Genomic DNA, 12,874 nt, shown 5'->3' with positions numbered 1-12,874 from the left:
CCATCCCGCCCCATCTCGCCTCGCTCCCTCTACGTCTCCTGGCTCCGCCCAGTCTCGCCTTCCGCGGAAAGCCCCGCCCCTTCTCGCCCTCCCCTCCCCCTGCCGTCCAGCACAGAGCCTCGCCTCTCCTTCCGGCGATCGCCCCGCCCCGCCTCGCCGCAAACAATCTCGCGACGTCTTCCGGCGCTCACTCCGCCCCTCTTCGCCGGGAGGGGGGCTGACCGTAAACTCTCGAAAAGTGTCACCTCCCGCTAAAATTGAGCTGGGTTTCCCATTTGGCAGAGAGCTCTGCGGAGTGTCTTCGGTGGCTCTGGACAGAGATGAGAAACTTCCGGATTTTTTTTGGTGTGTTTTGCTGTGTTAAGGCAACCGACACTTGCTTCGGGTCTAGGCAAAGCGGCGTAGTAACCGAAGTCCACATTTGAGGGGTTCATAACGGGAACGGAGGTTCCTACGGCCAGCCCGTCTTACTTCGCGAAAGCGTCTCGAGAGACCGTCGCTAACCGCCTCTGACTCGAGCTCTGCGCTCCACGTGGGGGCATTACGGCGTGCGCGCCGAGCCGCTGACCTCTGACCCGGAAGTTTTCTCCCCGAGCCGCGCACGTTGAGCCGGCTTCGGGTCGGCTCTTTTTTCCGACAGCCTGCGGTCATGTCTTCCAAGAAGAGCAGAAAGCGGCAGAAGGAGGGCGCCGAGGGCGCCTCGCCCTCGCTGTCTGCGGCGTCGTCCCGCGCGGGGACCCCGGCTCCTCTTGCCCGGCCGGACGTGGCGGCGCCGGGGATGCTGGTGGTGACCAACTTCCTCGAGAAAGGTGAGGGAAGCGCGGGCGGCGAGGCTGAGGCGCCCGAGGGGAGCGCTGCCCGTGGAGGTGGGCGTGACGCGGGAGCCGGCGGCCGCCCGGCCGGCCCTGGGGCGGAATGCTCCCGGCTTTCCCTTTCCCGTTTGCTCTGCCTTCCCTTGCTCCGTCCGTTCCGGACATCCAGCCGAGTTAGGGCCGCGCTCGCGATGGCCCTGGGGGACTGACTGCCCGTCCCACCCTGCAAAAGTGTCTCTCACGCAGCGGCCTTCGCTCACCCCGAAGAGCTCAGTGTTGGTTCCTGATGGCGCAGCCGTGCGGCCCCCGGCCGCGCTGTGGCTCTCGGAAGGACGGAGGGTCTCCGTCGGCCGCTCGGCTTCCGATAGTTAGCTGCTGCCGTCTAGTTAGTTGCACGCCAGTGTTAGCCGTGAGTCAGCCTTGTCACATGCACGGCTCGTTTAGCTTTCGCAGGAGCGGTGACAGGTGAGTGCGGTCTTACGGAGTAGAGAGGGCGAGCGGGCTTTCATGTTTGGGTTCGGATCTGCCTTATTCCAGAGCCGTTGTCTTACAGCAGTTTGGTTGGCTTGGGTGAATGAACAGACTTATGTCTGAAACATCATTTTCTTGATAAGTGTCTTAGCATGCTTGACGTGTAATTGTTTCTAAAAAAAAAAATGGAGACTTAACTAGGGGCCTGGTTTTTATGTCCAGTAAGACTTTCAGCGTTAGCACAGTTTTGGTTTTTTTTTTTTCTGTCTTAGAAGCCAGAATACAGCTTGTTCTGGTTCTGTTCTGCATACTCAACTCCCTTGGAGTAGATCCTGACCAGTGTCATTTACATATGTTAGTCTTCTGTCCCAAACCACCGCGAAAGTTCCACGATGTCCCTCCCTCTCTCCACCTGTATGTGGCGTGCTCACTAAATGCACTGTTTGCTGCCTCTTTGTCAGTCACTTGCCCTGGTCCTGTTTGACTCGCTTGCCATGTCTACTGGGAACGGCTTCGTGATGGTCACGGCTTGTCTCTGTTGGCAAACCAGTGAGTGGTTTTCATTACTCGCCTTTGGATGCCTTCTATCCTTTGGCGTTGTTGATCTTTTCTTCCTCAAAACATTTTGCCACTTAATTTATTTATCATTAGACTTTTATAATTTTCTCCATGTGCATTGGTAATCATTTTCTTTGCACGTTTACCCTCTTTCATCTGATTCTGAAATATTGAAGTTTCTTCATTCTTAGTTTGATATCCTCTTTTTTCTCTAAATATAATTTGTGGCAAGAATATCCAAAGCTAAGTTTATCATTTATATCATCATCAATTTTGATTAATTTCCGTAAATTGTACTGTTTCTGAGGACAGGTGTTGGTGGCGGATGCCTTTAATCCCAGCACTCTGGAGGCGGATCTCAGTTCCAGGACAGACTCCAAAGCAATACAGTGAACCGCTGTCTTGAAAAACAAAACAAACAAAGGATACTGTTTCTGATTCAGTTTTATATCAGAATTTCTCAAACACTTTGTTTGGCAAAGTTAAAAATGGCCAACATATTGACAGTTTTGTAAGATAGTGCAATTAGAAAAATAAAAAGCAAAATAATGACATTTACTGGGCTCACAGACACAAAATTTTATCAGCTTGCTGTAAAAGTCTAAGTGATTCTTAAATACTGAACCGTATTATGAACTTGTAACAGTAGTTTGTAGACTGTATCTTGAATAGTATTGCCCATTACCTCTTCCCTTTAATTTTTCAAAGCCACTTTAGAGCCAAATTCCTAAGTCTACCTCTTCCAGTAATACCACTTTTAGTCCTTAAAAAATGTAGAAACCACTGGGGGCACGCTTCCAATCCCAGCACTTGGGAGGCAGAGACAGGCGAATCTCAGAGTTTGAAGCCAGTTTGGTCTGCAGAGTGAGTTCCAGGATGGCGAGGGCTACCCAGAGAAACCCTATCTGGAAAACAAAATACAAACAAATCAGAAATCTTAGGCATAGCGCAGCTCATTCTCATGTCTATATCTGCTCCACTACTGAGTCATTTATTATCCAGATGTTTTCAGTGTTCCTTTTTACAGCATTCCTGCTGCTTGTGTTTCAAACTCAAGACACCATCATCCTTCATCCTTCACCTGAACTACTGCAGTAGCCATTGTTTGATTTCCCTGCTTGCAGTTTCGTTCTCTTACTCTTTTTTCTACTTTATAGTCAGAATGACCTTTTAAGATGGAAATCTACAGTGATACTGCTATTCTTCCCTGTGAACTTCCATTGCTGTCAGGGTTAGGACTGGTATTTTGGTACAGTACGTTGCCCTGCATGGTTTTGCCTCCCTTAAGCAACTCTCTTGTCTCTATAGGTCTTTTAGTCTCTGAAGGATGCATCACACACCCGTCTATCCACAGCATCTGTGCATACTTTTTCTGTTAGAAGTAATGAGTTCTGTCTTTCTCTTCCTCCACACCTGAATTTTAGCAGTACTTTCTTTTGAGTAACATTCTCTAATTCTTCTAAATTAGGTCAGATCACACAGAAGAGACTTTGCTAGGTCTCGCAGTCATTTTGTTGTTATATAGTCTTAGTTTGTAACTAAACAGTTATTCTGTACTGGTTGGATAACTCATGCTACTAGATTATAAACTCCATGAGGCAATGAAGCAAGGGTGGATGGTTGTTTGAAATTGACCTTTTGGGCTGGTGAAATGACTCAGTGAGTGAAGATCTTGTGGCACAGACATTAGGACCAGAATTCAGATATCAAGCACCCATGTAAAAAGCTGGGTATAGAGGCAGGGAAGATGGTTTAGTGGGTAAGAACGCTTGCTTTGCAAGCATGAGGACCTGAGTTTGAATCCTCAGTACCCATGTATGGTTGGGTGTCATATAACCTGATAATTTGGGAGCTAGAGACAGGTATATCCTAAGAGCTCACTGTAGCCAAAAGGTATCAAGCTTCTTTCTGATTGAGTAAGACACATAGTACAGGGTTATGATATGGTTTGTATACCTGTGATGCATGGGGAGAGAGGCTGTCTTAATTTCCTTTCCATTGCTGTGATAAAATACCCTGAAAAAGCAGCTTAAGAGAGAATGGATTTTTTTTTAAGCTCACAATTTCAGGTAATAGTTTATCGCAGGAAGTCACCATGGTAGGACCTTGAGCGAACTCTCCACTTTACATCCACAGTCAGAGCAGAGAACAATAAGTTCTTGTATGCATTCATTGCTTCTTTTTGATTGTGAATGTCATATGACTAGTTGCTCTAAGTACCTGTTACTGTGGGTTTGAGTTTGATCCTTGGAATCTGCGTGGTATAAAGTAAAGAATGGATTCCCTGAAATTGTCTTTCTACCACCATATACATGCATGCATACACTAAATGTAAAGTCTTGGAAGAATTCTGTCCAATGCTTGAGTAATGGCGGTATATTGAGAAACAAGAACTTGGGTGAAAATTTGTACAAGATCTCCATTAACTGGGAGGTGTGGAGGTTTTTTTTGCAAGGTTTTAAACTCTTGGATTTTGTGGTTCAGAAGCAGAAACAAGCCTCGAGAGATAGATGTTCTAGTTGTAGTCTTTGAAACCTGGCAACTGACTATCTTTCTGCAGAAATTGCAGAGACTGTTGGAAGTATAGTTTTTGTAGTTGGTGCTGTCTGTGACAGTGCTGAGGACAGCACCCAAGGCCTTGGCCATGCTAGGGAAGTGCTCTACTCTGACATAATATACCTCAGCCACAGTATGTCCTTAATGAACCAAGAAATTTCTTTAAACTTTGTAGGTTATACAGATTATACTCACACATTGCCAGTAAACATTCCAAAAGGTTTGGTCTTATGTTACTTTGTTTAAAAAAGAGAGTTTCTTCAGAATATGATGAATTCATTGGAATGATTATATGAATGTAGGATTTTCAATTATCTAAAATGTCTTAATTTCAGTTATAAAATAGTGTAAAATAATTCTTTCTTGTTTTGTAGTAGATGGCAAAGTTCCTAAGACATTCCAGAACTCCCTTGTTCATCTTGGACTTAGCACTATGAAGTCTGCAAACATATGCATAGGCCGACCAGTGCTCCTTACCAGTTTGGATGGAAAGCAGGAGGTAAAATTCTTATCCTTTATTAGAAGCATTGGAAATCGTTCTGATTTTAACTTGAAATACAAGCAGCAATCAGTGAGCAGAAGTTTTTAATTGTGTATGTGGATCGGGAGTTGATTCTTACCTTCCATGATGCCTGTTTCAGGAGTCATACTCAGGTTGTTAGGCTTGGTGGCAAGTGTCTTTACCTGTGGGACCATCTTGCTGACTCAAAAAAAAATTACTTTTAAATTAAAGATAGTCGTATGGGTGCTAGAGAGATGGCTCAGCAGTTAACAATGCGCACTGTTCTTCCAAAACGTCTGAGTTCGGTTCCTAGCACCCCATTGGGTAGTTCATAATTACCTGTAACTCCGGCTCCAGGAGAACTTGGCTTCTGTGGACAGTAGCACATGTGCACATACTTTCACACCACACGTGCACATATACATAAAGTAATAAGTCTTTGGAAAACTAGTAAGACTGTCATGTACATGGTAGTCACTTAGACACTGTAGAGAAAGGACCATTGCTTTTTTTTTTTTTTACAGGGAGGTAGTGGCACATGTCCCTTTAAGCTTTGTTTCTTTTAGTTATTAAATACATTTCTGTGCAGAAATGTGACCTTGAGGTAAGAAGAGCATCTGCCTTCCATACAAATACTTACTTGTTCTCTCTGGGTTTGGCTGTATGTCATGTGAAATCTGAAGACTCCAAGACCAGAGCTTTTACCAGATTTTTAGCAGCTTGTCTCTTATTGCCAATTCCGGCTTCTGCCATCACGTTACCCCTCCCCCCCAATCCATGGAAGGCGTTTGTGTGCTCTTTTATGGGTCTGTGTGTAGATGTGTTCATATGCATGCAGAGACCTCTGATGTTTCTTAGGTTCCCCCCACCTCCCTTTTTGAGACAGGGTCTTTCATTTGGTCTGGAACACATGGGTAAGTCTGTGCTGTTTGGCTTGTGTGCCCCAGAGACCCAGCTATCTCTGCCTCTTAGTACTGGGGTTACAAGTGTGAGCCACCACACCTGGCTTTTTTCACGGGTCCTGGAGGTTGGTTGTGTAGCAAGCACTTTATAGACAGAGCCATCTCTCCAGCTCTAAGACCCCCAGGTATTAGAGACTCTTAACTGTTTTGCATTGTATTATGGATAGGAAATACCGGGTTGCATTCATTCCAAGTTATCTTGCTTTTTATATTTTTCTCCTTTATTTCTTACCATCTATTAATGTCTTGGTCTTTTTTAAAGTCTGCTCACTATGAGCTGCTTCCTGATCTTCACAGTAGATACAATATTCATTAAAAGTAATTTGTGAACTTACATAGGATTTAATTTTATATTTTTGAACTGTAATTTACCCTACTACAGGTTGTGTCATATTATTTGGGAATAATGATTCTGTTTTGTGTATTAGATATGCTTAACATTATGTTCCTTATATGTATTGATTTTCTTTTATTGTTATTTTCTTTCTCTGAGTAGGTTTATACAGCCTGGCCAGTTGCAGGATTTCCTGGAGGCAAGGTTGGCCTGAGTGAAATGGCTCAGAAGAATGTGGGTGTAAGAGCTGGTGAGACCATCCAGGTCCAGCCTCTTTTGGGAGCCGTGCTTCAGGCTCAGGAAATGGACTTGGCACTGAGGTTTGGCGCTTTTCTTTGGTGACTGTCTATCTCAAAGCTGCTCAGAGGATGGAGAGATGACACTGTGGTCAAGAGTTCATGTTCTTGCAGAGACCCAGTTTTGGTTCCCAGCACCCACACAACGCATCACAGCCATTCGTTACTCTAGTTCCATTGAATCCAGAGCCCTCTTTTGACTTTGCTGAACACCCTCTGAACCATCTCTCTAGCTCTTTGGAGACTGTTTAGAAGCAGGCTCTTAGAAGAAGGTGTAGTGATGTTAGGTACTCCCTGTATACAGCTCTTCTGGTGGTGTTGGTGATTACTAGGATGATCCCAAACAGTTCCACCAACCAGAGACCAGGCATTCAAATATATGGGCCCTATTTTTTCTTAGGCATATTCCTCAGAATCCGTTTCCGTTGCAGTCAGTACTCTTTTTCTACTTGCACCTCTTCGGGTAATGTACGGGATTTGATTTTTCTAAGACCTAGTGTGTAAATTATACAAAGGGAATGAAGTTGGCTATGGATGTAGCTTTTCTCTGTGCTAGGCAAGTTCAAAAAGGGGGGTGATTAGGCAAGTGTGTTTTCAGATGTATTTGACTGATAACCACACAGAAGCACCCTTCTTATTGTGGCTTAACATGTATAGAATATGTGTCATAGGTGTTTCTAGATAGACAGATATCTATGCATACGTATGTATGTGTATTTATCTAAATGTACATGAAGTTTATATGTATGAGAAGCTGTTTTACAAAGCAGTATTAACCATTTCTATGCAATGTACACTGACATTTCATAAAGGGTTAGTTCTTACGGTTTCATGGCCTCCCAATGAATAGTACCTTATGTTTTGAAGATCAACACCTTACACCTCTGAAATATCAAACTGAAGATATTTTCCTGCAAGAAATATGTATCTGGAAAGTGTAAATAATTTAAACAACTTGTTCTTCTGGTCTATAATAGCTGTGCATGGCACTTGGTTTAGTTTTTACTATACCTAATGTTGATTTCTGTGTTTTTCTTTCCTCTCCATAGTGACAAAGATAAGGAAATTAATGAAGAAGAACTGACTGGTTGTATTCTAAGAAAACTAGGTGAGACTGGTATTTTAGATTGTTTTCAATTTTAAGCAGCAAAAGAGCAGCAAACAGTGCTTGTAGATTATATTTTAAATAGCTAAGCGAATATTCTCTTATATTTTTGCTTGTGAGCCTAGCCTTTAATGGCTGAGCCATCTCTCCAGGCCAGAATATTCTCATTCTTCAAATACCCATTTGAAGATAGAGCTGGTGGTAGAAGTAAAGCTCTCTCTCTCTCTCTCTCTCTCTCTCTCTCTCTCTCTGTGTGTGTTCTTACAGTTGCACATACGTGATACCCCCTCCACACATACATTTGTGGGTGTCCCAATGATTTGAGTCCTGACACCCTAAATAAGTGAGGGAATGAAAGTCAGAGACGTAAGAAAAGCTGGGGTCAAATGGGAGTGTGCTCACTCTGAAGTGGCACTTAACTATTATCATCAACTAGGAACCTCAGCATTTTATTAGGTACAACAAAGAGGGAGGGGTTAACTAGTCTCAGGAGGAAGTGTCTGTAGGTAGATAGTCTTTCAGGCTGTAAACATATGGGAGGAAGAGGAAACTGCAGTTGCTAGTTTTTTATACACTGTCTCTTGGACCCCCTAGGAAAGCTTGCTCTCCTTCGTTTGAGCCTGGCCCATATGCTTATTTATAATGGGTTTGCAGTTTTGGAGTCCTTCTCATAGCTGTGCACATGTCTGCAATACACATTGACTGAAGACTTCAGTCACTCAGGACTTTCCTCTCCATACATGAGTGCGTGCCTGTGTGTGCTTGAGTGGACATGGAGACATCAGTATACCTGGGTTTTCAGAAGGGTGCTAGGGATCTGTGCTCAGGTCCTTGTGTCTGTTCAGCAAGTCCTTTACTACCTGAGAACTGAGACTTTTTTAAATTAATTTATTTTGATTGTGTGGGTGTGACTGTCTGCATATATGTATGTGCACCACATGAGTGACTAAACTGAGACTTCTTAATCTTTGTGCTTGCACTTTTTCCAGTGAGTAACACGGCTGTGTTGATTTGAATGTGCCATTTAAGTTTGGTTGATAAAAATGGACTTTTGTTGCTATTGTTTATAGAATTTTAGGTTTACTGACACACAGGATGTGGAAGAATGAGCTTTTTTATATATTGCTAATACTGTGTTGGGAATATGTCACCTCTATTTTTTGAGATAGTTACTTTATAAGTGTTCTGGTTTTGTTAATAGCAAATAAATTGCTGTTAAATCTGTTAAATGGGAAATTATGCTAATGTATATTTAATCAATTGTTTTTAGATGGCAAGATTGTTTTACCAGGCAACTTCCTGTACTGTACATTCTATGGACGACTCTGCAAGTTACAAGTGTTGCAAGTAAAAGGGACAGATGGCACAACATTGGGAAAGCCTCAGAGTGCCCCTGGTACTGATACCCAGGGAATGGCCTCTGAACAGTCTAGCATGGAAAGCAGTGACGTGGATCTATCCTTCCAGCTAAGCCAGTTAGATCTGAAAGAGCCTCAGAGCCCAGCATCACAGAGTACTCCCTATAAATCCGTTAAAGACAAAATTATGAATAAAACTGGTGAAGTTTCATTGGATGTTACACAGAGTCCCAGGGATGGCAGTGGACTTGGACTAGAGGAAGTCACAGGTCTTAAGTGTAGTTTTGATTCATCTAGAGAAGGAAATACTCATCCTATCAATGAAGAGAAACTACTGAAGTCTACTAATGCAGGTGCAAAGAGCAATACTGATACTTTTTATTTTATTTCTTCAACAACAAGAATCAATCTTAAAAAAGTTTGTACAAATTCAAAAGAACAAGACAACCAGTTCAAAGTAACTTATGACATGATTGGAGGCTTAAACAGTCAGCTGAAAGCAATAAGAGAAATAATTGAACTGCCTCTCAAGCAGCCTGAACTTTTCAAGAGTTACGGTACGTTACCTTTAGTTTACTGTATTCATGTTACAGTCAAAAGCAATTGGTCATTCTCCTGTCCTTATTTTCTATATCGTGTGTTATAGTTGCTTTGGGAGATGATAGTTAAATGGGTCTTCTCAATGCTTGGTCTTTTAAGTTACGATTCATCTGAGTGGCAGGTGTGACTCTTATGATAGCATATTATCCACTGTTGGTGTCATGCTAGAGAAGCGTAATGTCTAAAAATACAAACCAACGATAGTCATGGTTTAGTTAAAGCTTGTTAGGAAATGCAGTTGCTTGTGTGTCTGCCTTGAAGCGAGTGGTTTAGGAAGTAACTTGACTTCCTGAATGGTTGCTGTCCAAATCCTCTGCTTCTATTTTTTATATATTACCCTCCCTTTTCCTCTTTTTCATGGATCTTTATGTAGAAGGAACTGATGGATTTATGTATTTGTTAGTAATTTTTTGTGTTCCTTAAGACTATAAATTGTAAGAAATTATGTTGTGTTCTGATTGTTGAACTGTGCTATCTCTATGGTACAAGATGGGCTCTTTTTTTAAAAAACAAAAACATCAAAAAAATTATACATACTTTGGTTTGTGATCTATAGAGGTAGAGAAAGTCATTGGTGGGCTCACGATTTGGGGTAGATACATCTTTCTGGGAAAGGTAGAATTCTCATTTTGTTATACAAGGTAAGTTTCCATTTCTAACTTACGCTGGAGGTTGTGTGCCAATTTAACAAAAAAATTAAGAATCATACTGACTGCACTGGTTTTTTTGTTTGCTTTTTTTTCTTGTAGGAATTCCAGCACCTAGAGGGTTGTTACTCTATGGTCCTCCAGGCACTGGAAAGACAATGATTGCTAGGGCTGTTGCTAATGAAGTTGGAGCTTACGTTTCTGTAATTAATGGTCCTGAAATTATAAGCAAGTAGGTATCTGACTTAATAAGTAAACACAGTTTACATATCTCAAGTGTGTCTTCTTAAATGATTATGTTATATTCTGCCTTAAACTATTTTGGAGTATTTTAAATTTGCCCTTTTTGTCTGAGGCATGGGCTTTCTTACCTGTATAGCTTAGCCTCACCTTTACTTTCAATCTTTTTGCCTTTATCCCCAGATGCTAAGATTATATATGTCCTCCTAAGTTTGCTTTATAAATGTGTACAAAATTTGAAAATAAGTTTTGAAAGTAGTTTTAAGTATTGTAGAAAATTCAAACCACCTTTTATAGAAAAGGTTTTGTAAACAGTAAGTGTAAAACAGTACGTGTTTTTTACTCATTACAGGTTCTATGGTGAGACTGAAGCAAGGTTACGTCAGATATTTGCTGAAGCCACTCTACGGTATTGTTAATATTTGATGATTTGGAATTTAATAATTGAGGCTCTGTTTAAGTGAAAAATAGTGGCACTGTATGCAAAGCTAAGGAGTAGCCCAAAGAATGATGGCCTCAGCGATTGATGGGAGATTTAAGGAAATGTTATCTAATCTGTGGAAGTTTGATAAGGAAGTTACTAAATGACAAAGTAGAATTAAGACATTAGTGGGAAACTTAGGCTGGGTGGAGAGTCATCTCTGAAAGTAGAATGCATTTGTCAGTTCTTGGGATCATTTTCCATGCTATTAGAGTCTTTTTCAGAAAGTCTTTGTCTGCACTGCATCTGAAAAGTGTTTGCCCAGGATTTCAGATCTAATACTAGTTTTAGAAACATTTGCATAAGTTTGGTTTAATGTGAGAAATATCTTCATTCTACATGTGGATATTTACTTTTTCTAGCATCATTTGTTGAAGAAGGTTTTTCCTCCAGTGACTGTTTTGGACACCTTTGTTAAAAATTAGGTTGCTGTTGCTATGTCCTTTATTCCATTAGTCTTTGTGTCTATTTTTGTGTCAGTACTATGCTGCTGTTGTTGTTGTTGTTGTTTTGTTTTTCGAGATTTATTTTTTATGTGCATGTACCTTTTGCCTGTATGTATGTCTGTGTACCACAGGCCAGAAGAGAGTGTCTGATCCCCTGGAACTAGAATTACAAATGTGGGTACCGAGAATCAAACCCTGTTCATCTGCGAGAGTTACCAAGTACTCTGAATTGCTGAGCCATCTCTCCAGTCTCCCTGCCGTTTTCTCACTGTGGTCCTGTAGTAGTTTGAGATCAGAAAGTGGTAGCTCTAACATCCTCTTTTTGCTTACTATGGCTTTGGATGTAATGTTGTGCCAAAGGAATCTGTCCTCATTTTCTTTTTGTTAATGTGATAAAATACTTGGATAGAAAGCAACTAAGTATGGCAAGGTTTTGTTTGTTTTCTCAGCTCACAATTCTAGGTTGCAGTCTGTTACTGTGGGGACTTCAAGGCCGTAGCAACTTGACACAGCTGGTCATGTCATATCCATGGTCCAGATCTGAGAGAAATTAGTGCGTAAATGTTCACTTGGCTTGTGCTCAGCTTGAGTTTTCCACTCTTTAACAGTTCAGGACATCTAGGGAATGGTGTCTTCCCTATCAGTTTATTGAGACAGTCCCTCAGAGACATGCCCATGGACCAACTCAAAGTAGACAGTTCCTTATTAAAATTCTAGCATGATTCTGGGTTGTGTTACGTTGACATTTAAAGCTAATTTTTATAGAGTCTTCTATTCTGTATGAATTCTGGCATGTTTTTTTGAGGTCTGTGAAAAATTGTCACTAGAATTTGATAGGGGGAGTACATTAAATCTATAGGTTGCTTTTAGTGACTTTTGTAATGATTTTAGTAGTATTAACTGTCAATCCATAGCATGGGAAGGAGGCCTTTCATCTTCTCTTTCCTTCTTTATCTTTTTCAGTGTCTTGAAGTTTTCATGTAGAATCTTTTCACCTGCTGAGTTAGATTGGTGCCTAGGTTGTTTTCCTTTGTTTTTAGACACTGTGAATGGATGTGAGTGGGATGATTTGCCCTGATTTTTTTCTGGGGAAGTTTGTTAACATTACATAGAAAAGTTACTGATTTTCATGTTAATTTTGTATTGTTATTTTGCTGAACCTGTTCACCAGGTCTAAGTTTCCTGCTGTAATTTCTGGGTTCTTATATACAGGATCATGTCATTTGGGAGTGGGGATACTTGGAACTTTTTCCTTTCTGTTTGCACCTATTTTTCTTTGTTGTGAATACTGAGGATTGATCCTAGGACTTCATGGATACAGGTAGACTACCACTGAGTTACAGTCCCACCTGCCTCTTTTATTCTTCTTGCCTTACTGCTGCGCCTATGATTGAGTACTGTATTGAAAAGGAGCGGTGAGAGTACACTGGTGTTCCTGATTTTAGAGGAAATGCTTTCAGTTTTCCCACATTTTGTATTGTGCTGACCAAGGGCTCTCTAGGCTTT

The 12,874-nt window shown here is 41.5% G+C and overlaps 1 protein-coding gene across 4 annotated transcripts in view; it reads left to right on the top strand.

Annotated features, from left to right (window-relative positions):
* The first annotated feature begins 369 nt into the window (after positions 1–369).
* Positions 370–12,874, top strand: part of Spata5 (spermatogenesis associated 5) — a 150,783-nt gene continuing 138,278 nt past the window's right edge. Inside the window, exons 1-7 of one of the 4 annotated variants that reach the window (XM_021226902.2) lie at positions 370–809; positions 4,772–4,896; positions 6,358–6,515; positions 7,541–7,599; positions 8,867–9,511; positions 10,304–10,433; positions 10,794–10,850. In XM_021226902.2, coding sequence (XP_021082561.1) covers positions 650–809; positions 4,772–4,896; positions 6,358–6,515; positions 7,541–7,599; positions 8,867–9,511; positions 10,304–10,433; positions 10,794–10,850 — 1,334 coding nt within the window. In that variant the 5' untranslated portion in view covers positions 370–649. The remainder of the gene's footprint in view (positions 810–4,771; positions 4,897–6,357; positions 6,516–7,540; positions 7,600–8,866; positions 9,512–10,303; positions 10,434–10,793; positions 10,851–12,874) is intronic. The other 3 variants (XM_005069693.4, XM_005069692.4, XM_005069691.4) reach the window with 3 other exon arrangements.

This window comes from Mesocricetus auratus, unplaced genomic scaffold, assembly GCF_017639785.1.
Source record: "Mesocricetus auratus isolate SY011 unplaced genomic scaffold, BCM_Maur_2.0 Super-Scaffold_100011, whole genome shotgun sequence".
In the NCBI taxonomy this organism is placed as follows: Eukaryota; Metazoa; Chordata; class Mammalia; order Rodentia; family Cricetidae; genus Mesocricetus; species Mesocricetus auratus.
The sequence above is the reverse complement of the archived record's forward strand: the minus strand, read 5'-3'. Positions and strand labels throughout refer to the sequence as shown.